This window comes from Erpetoichthys calabaricus, chromosome 2 (genome assembly GCF_900747795.2).
Source record: "Erpetoichthys calabaricus chromosome 2, fErpCal1.3, whole genome shotgun sequence".
NCBI classification, from domain to species: domain Eukaryota; kingdom Metazoa; phylum Chordata; class Cladistia; order Polypteriformes; family Polypteridae; genus Erpetoichthys; species Erpetoichthys calabaricus.
Window position 1 is genome coordinate 341883798 of NC_041395.2, and position 12705 is coordinate 341896502.

At 44.9% G+C, this 12705-nt stretch overlaps 1 protein-coding gene across 1 annotated transcript in view; it reads left to right on the top strand.

Annotated features, from left to right (window-relative positions):
• Positions 1-11876, top strand: part of alx4a (ALX homeobox 4a) — a 215232-nt gene extending 203356 nt beyond the window's left edge. Inside the window, exon 4 of the mRNA XM_028796058.2 lies at positions 10844-11876. Coding sequence (XP_028651891.1) covers positions 10844-11155 — 312 coding nt within the window. The 3' untranslated portion in view covers positions 11156-11876. The remainder of the gene's footprint in view (positions 1-10843) is intronic.
• Positions 11877-12705: the final 829 nt, after the last annotated feature.

A 12705-nucleotide genomic window follows, 5' to 3' on the forward strand; every position in this document is an offset into this window, starting at 1 on the left:
GGCTTGTAGCACCACACTCTTCACATTTAGAAAGTGTCGAAGTGGCCCCCGCCCCTCACTGCTGTTATATTCAAATAGTGTCCCTGTAGCCCCACCCCTCCACTTTCTGATTGTATCCTCTCAGCTCCGCCTCCGCCCTGGTGGGCATATTTAGGAAGTCCAACCACAGCCCCAAACCCTCTCCATCACTGCTTAGATGTATTAATCTCAAGTTCATGTTCATGTTTGTGTCATTCATGTACAGCTCAATAATATGAAAGAGCCACCCATTTTAATTGAGGACATCCCACCATCCCACCTTAACCTTCTTTATTATAAGATTAGTGGCTTCATTGGACGTGGCTGTCCAGACTGAGCTCAGGTACAACCTCACTCGCTCCTCTTCTGGTGACTCTAAAATGTGATTGGAGTTTGGCTGATCACTCAGGACAGCTGACAGGCGTCGCCCACACTACTCTGAGGAGGGGCTCGGACACAGGAAGGCCATCAAGTCCACGAAAAGAAGAAGAAGATGAAAAAAAATGCAGATGGATGGCTTTCAGATTCTTCTAAAGGGAGCAGCTAGAGAACAGAACAAGAAACCAACAAGCTCCATGACAGGAGGACCGTAATGTCAAACTTTACCACCGTCACCTCTTTGGCCGAACAGTGAGGATGGGATCAATGGGATGGGGGCGTCTTTAGCATTTAAGGACCCATACGTATCCAACTCTGATGCCGTGTAGTCAGTGTGAGGAAACCAAAATTGACTTCAGCAGCTGAGCAGAGAAGCCACGTCGGGAGGATGACCTCCACCGTCCAGTACTGGGACACAAGGAAAGTGATTAGATTGATGAAAATCAATGAGGAGAACCAGCTTCACTCAGCAAAAGACCTCTGAAAACAGTCCACGTCATGAGGTCATGTTCTCAAGTGGCCAGACGTGGACTCACCACCCACCAGGACAAAGTTGGAATGGCTGCTGTGGGATGAGGAGCTTCTGCCAAGCAGGGGCTTAAAGCTCAGAAGACTCAGATGACCTCACGTCCTGGCAGTGCCCACTTGAATACACGTGAAACTGGAGTTCTTCGGCAGGGGAAACGTCAAGGGGTGGCATCCCGTTCACAGCTTGTGTGGTGCAGTTCTCAATGAGAATAATGATGGATGAAAAGATGTGAAAAACAGAATGAAGACTTTTGCAAGGTGCTATGGGCACTTCTGTAAGGGGACTCAGCACAGTTCATCCCAAATGGTCTGGACAATCACTGATGATGTTCTTCATCTCCCTCAAGTACAAGCAGAAGAAGCAGGAGAGGAAACAGCTGGAACTGAACCAGAATGAAGTGTCAGCTAAAATAACATGCTGCCTGATGAAGACCCCCTCGCTCCCCATCATGGTCAACTTTGTTATATGACATTGATACATGAAAGCATCTCACAAAGGCGCTATATAATCTAAAAAATGAACCGCACCCCCCAGCCAAAGTCCGGTGCAGCTGCAGCAAGATGCACCTTCAACAGGAGGTCAGCATAGCTGCCATTTATTATGAATTTGCGGGGGACGCTCCGGGGAGCTGCAGCAGCTGTGGAATGCGCTCATCCTCACACATCTGGACTGGCGCTCGCTCGTCCCTTTTATCTTTTACTCCCCCACCAGTCCTCTGAGAATGAGGGGGTGGGCTGGGTGGGCCGGGGCGCATGGTCATCACCTCAGTAAAGAAGCTCCACATGCCCTCTCAGGTTCAGGTCATCACATCAGACTGGCAAAGGGATAAGCCTGCCAGCCAATGGAGGGGAGCGGGCAAGAGGGCAACGTTCACCCGCGGTCTGAGCCCCCCTGGAACACTGAGTTGTTTTTATCTATGACATTCTCTCATTTGATTTATTTATTTTTCTGCCCACTCCCTGCGTGACCCTGAGCGAGTCAGTTGAACTCCCAAAAGTCCATCCATCCATCCATTATACAAACCGCTACATCCTAACTACAGGGTCACGGGGGGTCTGCTGGAGCCAATCCCAGCCAACACAGGGCGCAAGGCAGGTAACAAACCCCGGGCAGGGCGCCAACCTACCGCTGTCCTAAAAGTCCTTGTGTGGAAATACACAAACACATGTCAGGCCGTTACTAAATTCAGCAGGGAAAAGGCGCTATATACAGCAATGGAGTCACCGGGTCGGCCGCCACCACTGACTGTCTTACAGTTTATTTGTAGGCCTTGAAAAGGGCCGATGACGAGGAGGCGCTATATGAGGCGCCAAGAGCGGCGTTTGGGGGTGGCAAGTGGGGCGACCGCGCCTAAGGAGGGCCCCGCTTTTGAGGTCCGCGTGTCAAGTTATAGTCTTCAGTAGTCTGCGTGTTATCATAAGAAAATTTAGCTGAATACTGAAATGAGAAAATCCGGTGTATGTTAACATTATTATTAAATTCGCGCGCAGGTTTATACAGGCCACACCTGCCGGTGGTAACAGCGTTTGACGTAATCGGCCCCGCGTGGGGTTGGTCAGCCCTAGGCCCCGCACACCCCTAAGGCCGCCACTGTGAGGCGCTATATCATTAGAGACTTAGCACCCCGTCCTGACACACGGCTAGAAATGAAGCCGATTAAGAGCGCCTTCAGAACCCTTCACGTTCTGCTCTTTATTGTATGGCGGATTTCATTTAAAATGCAGAAATTGCCATTTTTTGCCGAACAAACTGCACTCAGTTGGGTATATGAATGGCATTTGTACAAATCACATTTTAAAGGAATATAAAATAAATACTGTATGAATATGCAAATTATAAATTACAAGATATCACACACTTCATCGAAGTCGCTGTCAAGTTAGCTACTAGTCTGATGAATATTCAACAACATGGGGGTCTTGTTTTGTTTCCAGTAACCGCGTCACACGGCTTTGTACCCAGCTGAGTGTGTTGTCCTATTAAAGGGCATGGATTTGAACTTCATGACTTCTGCACCATTTGGCCCATCAGGGCGCACTGAGGAGAGAGGAGCGCACATTCCGGCGCAGGCCGAGACTGACGAATGGCCGATTTGTCGTTTTAGACGACTCGGTCTCATTCTGATGCTATTGTGCACCATTATGGATCCTGTTCTGAAAAGAGAACAACCAGGAGCCGTGCCATACCTGTATACATCTGTCGACACCTGGCTTTTTGGCTGTTCAGTGGCAGATTTCAGCCATCTATGAGCCACACACTACCTTGGAGTACTGAACAGCACATTAACGCTAATGCGGGATTGTATTCAGTTCTGTTCAGTTGGGGAAAGGCGAGTGGAAGATCATCGAGGGTTTTACGGGCTGGTCAGCCTACACAGGGCCTTTGGTGCAACAGACCATCCGATGATGCGCTTTCCATTCTATCAACGGGCGTCTTATATGTGATGCAAAGTGTGCGCTGCTCAACAGAGACTGCTCGCCGCATTATCAGTATGGGCGATTAGTTTAGCAAAGGGGCGACGGAAAAGAGGGAATCATTTCTTTTTAATATATTTCTATGGGGCGGCACGGTGGCGCAGTGGGTAGTGCTGCTACCTCGCAGTTAGGAGACCAGGGTTCGCTTCCCGGGTTTTCTGCGTGGGTTTCCTCCGGGTACTCCGGTTTCCTCCCACAGTCCAAAGACATACAGGTTAGGTGCATTGGCGAGTCTAAATTGTCCCTAGTGTGTGCTTGGTGTGTGTGTGTGCCCTGCGGTGGGCTGGCGCCCTGCCTGGGGTTTGTTTCCTGCCTTGCCCCCCGTGTTGGCTGGGATTGGCTCCAGCAGACCCCCGTGACCCTGTAGTTAGGATATAGCAATATAGGATGGATGGGTGGATATTTCTCTGAGAGACTGGACCTGTGGAACCAACCAACCGTCGGGACATTCCTGTGAAGCCGTTGTAATAATCACAAACTGCAGGTCTTTTTCCATACAAACCCCTGTAAATCTACTTTTGCCCACCCTGTATATTTTGTTAACGTCTTACTCACCCCCACGTGGTTTGCAGTGATGTGTGGGTAAAAGCAGAGAGAGAAGGTGACACAATGGTGACAGAGAGAGAAGGTGACACAGAACAGTGAGGCAAAGGCAAACAGGAGGAAGACGTCCATGAAAAAAATCATCTCCGTTTACTTGTGTGTCGTGTGATCCCCATGTCATCCAGTCACATAGTGGAGAGCCATCACTATGAAAGGCGCTATATAAAAACGACTGACAGTAAATCTGCAGCAGCACCTTGAATAGTCAGTACTGTATCAAGTAAAACCCAGCGGTAAAACTGATTGAATCCTCTCGTTGGAAAGGCACTATATAGTTGTAACGGTTGTCACATATTATTTTTATTGTGTGCTTTTAACTGTTTTCTGCCGCTTGCCCTTTAGAGTTGATGTCCAATGCAATTAATGTCCGTGGGATATCTCTTTAAAGGGAGTAGGGGTCCAAACAATGCCTGGGGGTCCTTGCCAAAATGAACTGGGGTGTGACGTAAGAGGAAAAACCCTCTTTAAAAGGCGAGGAGGCACGTATTGAAAAGAAATAAAAAAATAAAGGAAGGAGTTCGAGAGAGTTAAAGGAAGAGGAGAGGAGCTTGAGGAAAGTCGATTTAAGGAAGGACCTGGGAAAGTGACTTGGTAAAGAAGTTAACGGTAAAAGCTCGTTAGGCTCCATTGTAATACCGGCTGGACTCAACGAAAAGGAGCTCTTGCTAATCGGTAAGGATCTTGGAGTTCACGGCTTCACCTGACATTTGTGCTGCGGGCGGCGGCCATTAAAGGACGCTAACGCCGAAACAACCGGGTGCTACGGATTTCAGCTTGTGACAAGGAATCGTTCGCCAGGCCGGTGAGATTGCTTCTAATTACCTTTTAATACGGCGTACGAGTCCGCGAAGGTTAACTGACTGGATTGCTGGATTTGTCACAGACTTCCCAGGCCGGGTGGATTAAGACTTTATCGACAATAATATAAAAGGGACTGGGGATCACAGGTGGATTGTGTGAGCGGGTGTCTAATTTTATATTTGTATATATTTGTATATATGTGTATTTAGTCGGTTATGTTCTGTGAATTAGTTGGGGGTATTGATAAGTAGGTTATATTTCTGTTTCTCTTCCTGGGTTTTTCTTTTTCTGCGTTTTCTTGCTTTCTTTCTGGATTTCTTTTTGTATATTATAGAAAGGTTAAAGGGGGACTTATTAATTAGGATTTATTTGACTTATAAATTTTCTTTTGTTTTTTAAAATACTTGTTGGGGTGATTTATTTTTCTTTTGTGTATAAATTCTTAAAAAACTCCTTCTGGGGACTTCAAATAGGTGCTCAGGTTCTGTCGAGTTCCATAAATAATATAATTATTTTTCCTAAGAATAGGAGTTTTTTGTGTGTGGCGGGCTCCTTATCCATAGTAAGAGGGACGCGCTACATAGTAAAATAATCAGTGACAGTAAATCTGTGATAGCACTCACTATGAAAGGCGCTATAAAATGAAAGTTAAACAGTAAATTGGAAAGGAGGTGCTGTAGAATGTGATGACTGACAGTAAATCTGTGCTCGTGCTCACTATGAAAGGTGCTATATAAAATAAACTTTGACAATCAAACTGTTAGTTCTCACTCAGTATGAAAGGCGCTATATAACACAGACTGACAGTAAATCTACAATGGGAAAGGTGCTATATAACATATAAAGTGTGACAGTAAAACTGGCCATGGCCAGTCGCAATTAATGGCACTACAGACAATAAAGACAGTAAATCTGTGATGGTGCTCTCTATGAAAGGCACTATAAAAGTTAAACAGTAAATCAGAAAGGTGGTACTGTAGAATGTGATGACTGACAGTAAATCTGTGCTCGTGCTCTCATTGAAAGGTGACAACGTTGACAATCAAAGTGTTAGTTCTCACTCAATATGAAAGGCGCTATATAACACAGACTGATGTTACTTCCTTCTGAGACTGGAAAAGGAAGAATAACAGAAACTCCGACTCGTGGATCTTTCCATAGAAGTTTCACCAGGAATCAAAACACACATACAGAAACATATTCAATATAAAAATAATAACGTCCTAAAAGTATCATTCGATTTTATTAACAGTAATATTAACATAAATGTCCACTCTCTGTATGTACTGTCTTCTGTTATTAATTAATGCTGTACTTTACACAATAAATCGCATATTTCTACAAATTGAAACACACGCGCATTCAATTACAGGAAACTCACCTGCGACACTCGCTTGCTGATCTTACTGCGCTGCTGCATCAGCTCACTGCTCGCGGTGTTCCAGCGCCCGTCACTTTAAGTCGATGCAATTAAAGGAACAGAAATACAGGAGTCACGTTTTTTATTTACTTGTGGTCTTTTATACCAAGAAAACTAAATAAAAAATACGAAGGAATTAACAAGACTTTGAATGAACAACATAAAAAGTGCTAATGAGCAGACGTAAGACCACGTGGGTGTTGCGTGCGTTTCTCTTTAAAAAGCACATGGAGTGGTTTTCACATTATTACATTAATACAGCATTTCAAAACATATATTGGAACTTTCAAAATCTTTTCCGAAATATGTACAATATGCTATGAAAACTTGTATGTTTATTTACTTCCAATAGTAACTATTTACTGTATATACTTGGAGAAGGAAGACTAATAACAGGAACACCGAGTCGCGACTCTCTCCACAAAAGCTTATCAGTAACGAGTCCCCGTGTCAATGACTTCTGTTACTCCTTATTGCCAGGCATAAATAATCAATCGAGCACTCAGATGTTCCTGCTGAGGCCACACTAATACAGAAAAGAACAACTGATCAAGTAGCATATAAGGTACAATATTCGTGAACTGAAACGGTTCCCTTTTCATTGTACATTTAAACAAGTTAATCACAGAGTACAGCGTAAACCTACTGAATTAAGAACAATGTGTGCCAGGACTGAACAAAAAATATCCATCACACTGAAAATACATCTATGACGGGAAAGGCGCTATATAGAATGACTGACAGTAAATCTGTGATGGTGCTCTCTATGAAAGGCGCTATATAGAGTGACTGACAGTAAATCTGTGATGGTGCTCTCTATGAAAGGCGCTATATAGAGTGACTGACAGTAAATCTGTGATGGTGCTCTCTATGAAAGGCGCTATATAGAGTGACTGACAGTAAATCTGTGATGGTGCTCTCTATGAAAGGCGCTATATAAACGCAGACAGTAAAACTGTTTATATCCTGTCATTGTGAGAGGTGGTGTGTAACATGAAGTGTGACAGTCAGACTATTAGGGGCCACTTGCAATGAATGGCATGAAATAAAATAAAGACAGTAAATCTGTGACGCTGCTCTCTATGAAAGGCGCTATATAGAATGACTGACAGTAAAACTGTTTATATCCCCTCAGTGTGAGGGGTGCTGCTGCTTTACAGTAAGGAGATTGTGTGTTCGCTTTCTGGGTCCTCCCTGGGTGGAGAGCGCTTTGAGAAATGAGAAAAGCGTTCTATAAATGTAAAGAATTATTGTTATTATTAGTGACAGGAAATCTGTGATGGTAAAGGTGCTCTGTAAATGAAGTGTGTGCCGTCAGACTGTCAGGGGTCACTCGCTATGAATGGCACAAAATTTAAAATAAAGACACTAAATCTGTAATGGTGCCCACTATAAAAGGCGCTATATAACATGCAGTTTGACAGTAAAACTGTTAGTCAGTATCACGACATTGTGAAAGGTGCTATATAAAGTCATGATTGACAGTGAATCTGTGGTAGTGCTTGCTATGAAAGACGATATATAAAGTAAACTTTGCCAGTAAATCTGTTGGTGGCCACTCAGTATGAAAGGCGCAATATAAGTAGGACTGACGCTAAATCTGTGCTTGTGCTCATTTCGAATTTAAAATAAAGTTTGACTGTTAAACTGTCAGTGGCCACTCGCTATGAATGGCACTATATAACGGGCCCTAGAACAGTAGTGCATAAACATTAGTAGGCACAGTCTATATTAAATGCCAAGGGACTTTGCCCTCATTCTTTTTGTTGGTCGTATTTTTCTTTGTCTTTCAGCCTTTCTTACGTTGATGTTTACTTGCTGAGCTGACCGTTCTTCGTGGGCTGCCGCCGTGTATTGTGTGTCTTTAATTTTCTGTGACAGTAATACTGTCTTGTACGTCCGTAATACACCTTTAATTTTCTCTGGCGGTAATACAGGCGTGCGCGTCGGTAATATGCCTTTAATGTTCTCTGACAGTAATACTGGCTTGTATGTGGCTGTAATATGCGTCACTGTATTGTGTACCTTTAATTTCCTCTCGCAGTAATACTGGTTTGTATTTCCATAAAACACCGGTAACTTTCTCTGACAGTGATATCGCACATCGCACCGTGCCCCGCGCATGCGCACTTCATGGACACCTGGACGCACACAGGGATTTTATTAAGGAGGATACGCTACCGTACCATGGCTGTTCGTTTGTCTGTCCAGGATTTTAAATCACCTGTAGGTCGCAAACTACGTGATGTCTACTACCCGCTTTCGGGGTGATGATTTTTATTACTGTTTTTGTTTTTTATTTTATTTTATTGTAGACTCAACTCTCGACAGTGTGCAGCAAGGCGGTTGTGCATCGTTCTCATTTCCTAGCACCTTCGCAGTCACTTCCTCTACCTCTTCATATCTTGAATCATTCTTGAAGCAGATTGAAGACTTCCGTGCCAGCTTAAGTGAAATATAAAAAAAAAAAGTACTAAGTAATTGCAACACAGAAACTAACTCGATGAGTTTTAACGCGAAAGATGCCGACAAAAGAAGAAAGGAGAAGCAGCGGGCCGCTAGGGTGGAGTAAAGAAGAGCTGCTCAGGAAGGAACAAGCGCATCAACCTCTGAGCAAACGAATGGTAAACGCACAGAGAAAGAGAGAGGAGGAAAACTAGGAATGATCACGTCAAGTGTATTCACTGCACGTTATTATATAATATTAGTAAACCTTCAAAATAATGTGCAGTTAAAGTCTCAACAGCATTCTCAGCATTTCTGGAGCTTAGCAGAGCCAGGTAACAAGAAGAATCTTCACTAAGCAGCCCTGAAAATGTCTGCTTTGTTTGGGTCTCCATACCTCTGGGAGTCTGACATGACTGTCATGAAATCGAAGATCAGAACACGACAGACAGACGGAGATTTAAATGACTCCATAAGAGTGACATGAGGGGCTCCACTCCACCACACACCTCAGTGCCAGTCATCTGACTAACTAAACAACACGTCACACACGCGACTGGACCTGTGAATAAAGTGACACAGTGACATGTGACACAATGACAAATGAAGAAGTCACATCTGTGGATTTGGAGTTGTTTTGTTTTGACAGCATTCGTGTTTTAATTCAGTAGTGTGAGATACACAGACTTACAAAATGCACTTGACAGGTGAACTCGATATTTGTTGTGATGTTTTAATGCAAAATGTGAGTTGTGGACACCAACATTTTGTAAATGTTCAGGCAAAATGAGCTTATTCAGTATGTTTGGGTTGAAATAAGCTATGAGAAGAAACGTCAGAAAACATGAGGAGCACTCGGCCATTTTCATTTTGTAAAAGTAGCTCTCTGGGGGGGAAAAAAAAAAAAAGGCTGGAGACCCCTGATTTAGACAGTTGGGATTTTGGACCCACCAGTAAGACTTCAGTTTTAGTGGCATTAAGGTTGAGAAAGTGATTTTCCATCCATAGCCTAAGCTCAGTGATGCAGTCAGTGGGTGTGCTGGGAGGCGAGTCTGCATTAATTAATTTCCCATTGGGATTAATAAAGTATCTATCTATCTATCTATCTATCTATTAAGATAGAACTGTCTATCGTCTGCATAGCAGTGGACGTTAAGGCCATGTCTGGAATAATCGGACCCAAAGGAAGGACATAACGTAGAAAGAGGACCGAACCCTGAGGGACACCACGTGACACACTGGTGAGGTGGAGGACTTCTATCGGCCGAGTGTGACAAACTTTTTCCTATTAGAGAGCTAGGATGTGAGCCATTGAAGGGCTAAGCCAGAGACCGCCACAGTGATGAGATTTCATGATTAACAGTCAAGTGAACCACAGTCTGCAGACCGGAGAAGATCATTAGCCCCCCTTAGCCAATGCATGGTGGATACTGATGGACTGTCGGGTGGTGTGGTGATTAGTGCCACCACCTCACAGTGTCACTGTCCCAGGTTCAAATCCCAGCCCAGTTAACTGCGCACATTTGGTTCATGGAGGACCCCATTGGAGTGCACACACATAACCCCCCCAAAATCCAGAATCTGCAATGTTCCTGACATAAGCAGCAGCCTCCCAGGACCCTGAAGTAGGTGAAGTTAAGTTTGAAGATGGATGGACGGTCGGACGGACAGAGAGCTCTGATGATATCCGCTATATGATCTGGGCTGTCAGCAGCATTGTGACTTGGTGACTCCTCTGATTTCTTCTCACATCTCCAAAGACCCATGACGTTTATGTGACTGGCCATTCCCAAATGTGTGTGTGTGTGTGTGTGTGTGTGTTGTGGGGGTCCTTCAATGGTGGGGTTGATTCCTACCTTGTGGCTGTGATTGGACAGACTGGCCGGAGCATCAGGACAAAACACAAGCCGGCCAGTCTTTGGATGGCGCCTTTCACTTTCACTTTCACTTTCAGAAGCCCCTTTAAAGCACAGGTTTGGAACGGCCATTTGGTGGGCTTGGAGCGTAAGCAGTGGGTGAATGAGCATCCCCCAGTTTTGAACTGTTTTCATAGGTCACCAGAGCACTGAGAATGTGGGGGTCCATGGCAGTCTGAGTAGGCGCCCTGGAGGGGCTTGGTGGGCTCACCGGCCATGACCTCTCATCACTGACTTACCTTTTTTTGCTGTCTTACAGATTCAGAACCCGTCATGGATCACCGGCAGCAATGCGGCATCTCCAGTGCCAGGGTGTGTGGTCCCCTGTGAAACGGTCACCTCCTGCATGACCCCACACCCTCACACGAGCAGCGGCGGAGTCTCCGAGTTCCTAGGGGTGCCCGGCGGCAGTGGGCACATAGGACAGTCTCACATAGGAAACCTCTTTGGCAATCCAGCCGCCATCAATGGCTATGATCTGAACGCGGAGCCCGACCGCAAGACCTCCAGCATCGCAGCCCTGCGGATGAAGGCTAAAGAGCACAGCGCGGCCATCTCGTGGGCGACATGATGCCACGGAGAGGAGTGAAAGAAAAAAATGAAAAAGTATAAATCAGAAAAAAAAAAAAAAAAAAAAAAGCATGGCATCCCAGCTATTGTCCTGCATTGGCGCTTGCACACACGTCTTCCAGCAGAGGGCGACACTCTCTTATTGCAGGATTCTACCAAGGAAAATACGACTGGCACTGAGTGGACGAATCAAACGAAACTCCCTTGATGACCCACCCAGTAAAACCATTTGGCCAGTGGTCAGTCGGAGGCCTCCTTTCAACTGGAAAACGTGTGTGTGTGTGTGTGTGTGTGTGTGTTGTTTTTTTTTTGTTTTAGTCTTTTGCCTAAAGTGGAAAAAACAGAAGGAAAAAGTACACAACTTGCCAAAAGACATTTTTGTGTGCCGTCTGAAGAGGATACAAATGGCCACCCATTTGAAGAACTGAACATTAAAATCTGCAGCACCTCCAATATGTGGACATCCACATGAGTGACAAAGGTGTCCCACCAGGGGCGTGGCTTATGCAAATCAGGCCATCCTCAAGTGCTTGTGCTCCAAAGCCTCTTAAAGTGCCCCGCCTCCAGTTTATGGAAATCCAAATCAGGTGCAGTGTTGCACTGAGGGGGTGTGGTTTATGCAAATTGATCATGTCCTCAAAGAAGTCTGTAAATGCCCCGCCTCCTGAATTTAAGAAAATTCAATTCAGTGACAGTGTTGTGGTAAGGGGGCGTGGTTTATATATAAAAAAAAAAATAAAATGCAGTCATCCTCAAATAACAGAAGCCCACCGCCGCCAGCCCACCCCACCCCACCTGCACTGGACTTGCACTCCCAGGTTTGCATCTTTTACTTAGCTGTGTTGGTTCAGCGTTGATGTCTGCCAATCACTCAGCCCCGACTTCTAAAGTCATTTTTCCCAGGAATGAAAAATACCCCTCCATCTGTGGAGCCACCGAGAAGCACGACAATTACTGTGCGCCCCCCCGACAGGCAAGTGACACGCGTGACCCACCTCACACCCTCACTCATTGGTGGGCTCGTCAAAGTTGTGAAAGTCAAAGGGGAAAGAATGGCACGTTTAGGCGGGTAGGACTTTGGTTCCTATGGCGCCACTCAGGGCATCCTTCAAGCGAGCATTACTTTATATAGCGCCTTACACAGCAGATATGAGCACAGAGTTCCACAGGACGGCTCATCTTTTTATATTAGTGCCTTTCGTATCAGATATGAACTCACAGCCAGTCTTTCCTTCATACAGAATAGCTACTTGTTTTATATACTGTAGTGCCTTTCATATCCAATATCAACACAAAGAGTTTAGGGTATTTATGTAGTGCCTTTCATATCAGATATGAACTCCTGTACATCATTCTTATATAGCGCCTTTCGTATCAGATATCAGCACGTTTCCTATATGGTGCCTTTTATATCAGAAATGAACACAAAGCTTTAGAGAACAGCAAGTCATCATCATGTAGCGCCTTTCATATCCGTCATGAACTCCCATACTTCAGCAGAACAGAACATCTTTCTTATGTGGTGCCCGTCCTACCAGATATGAATATAAA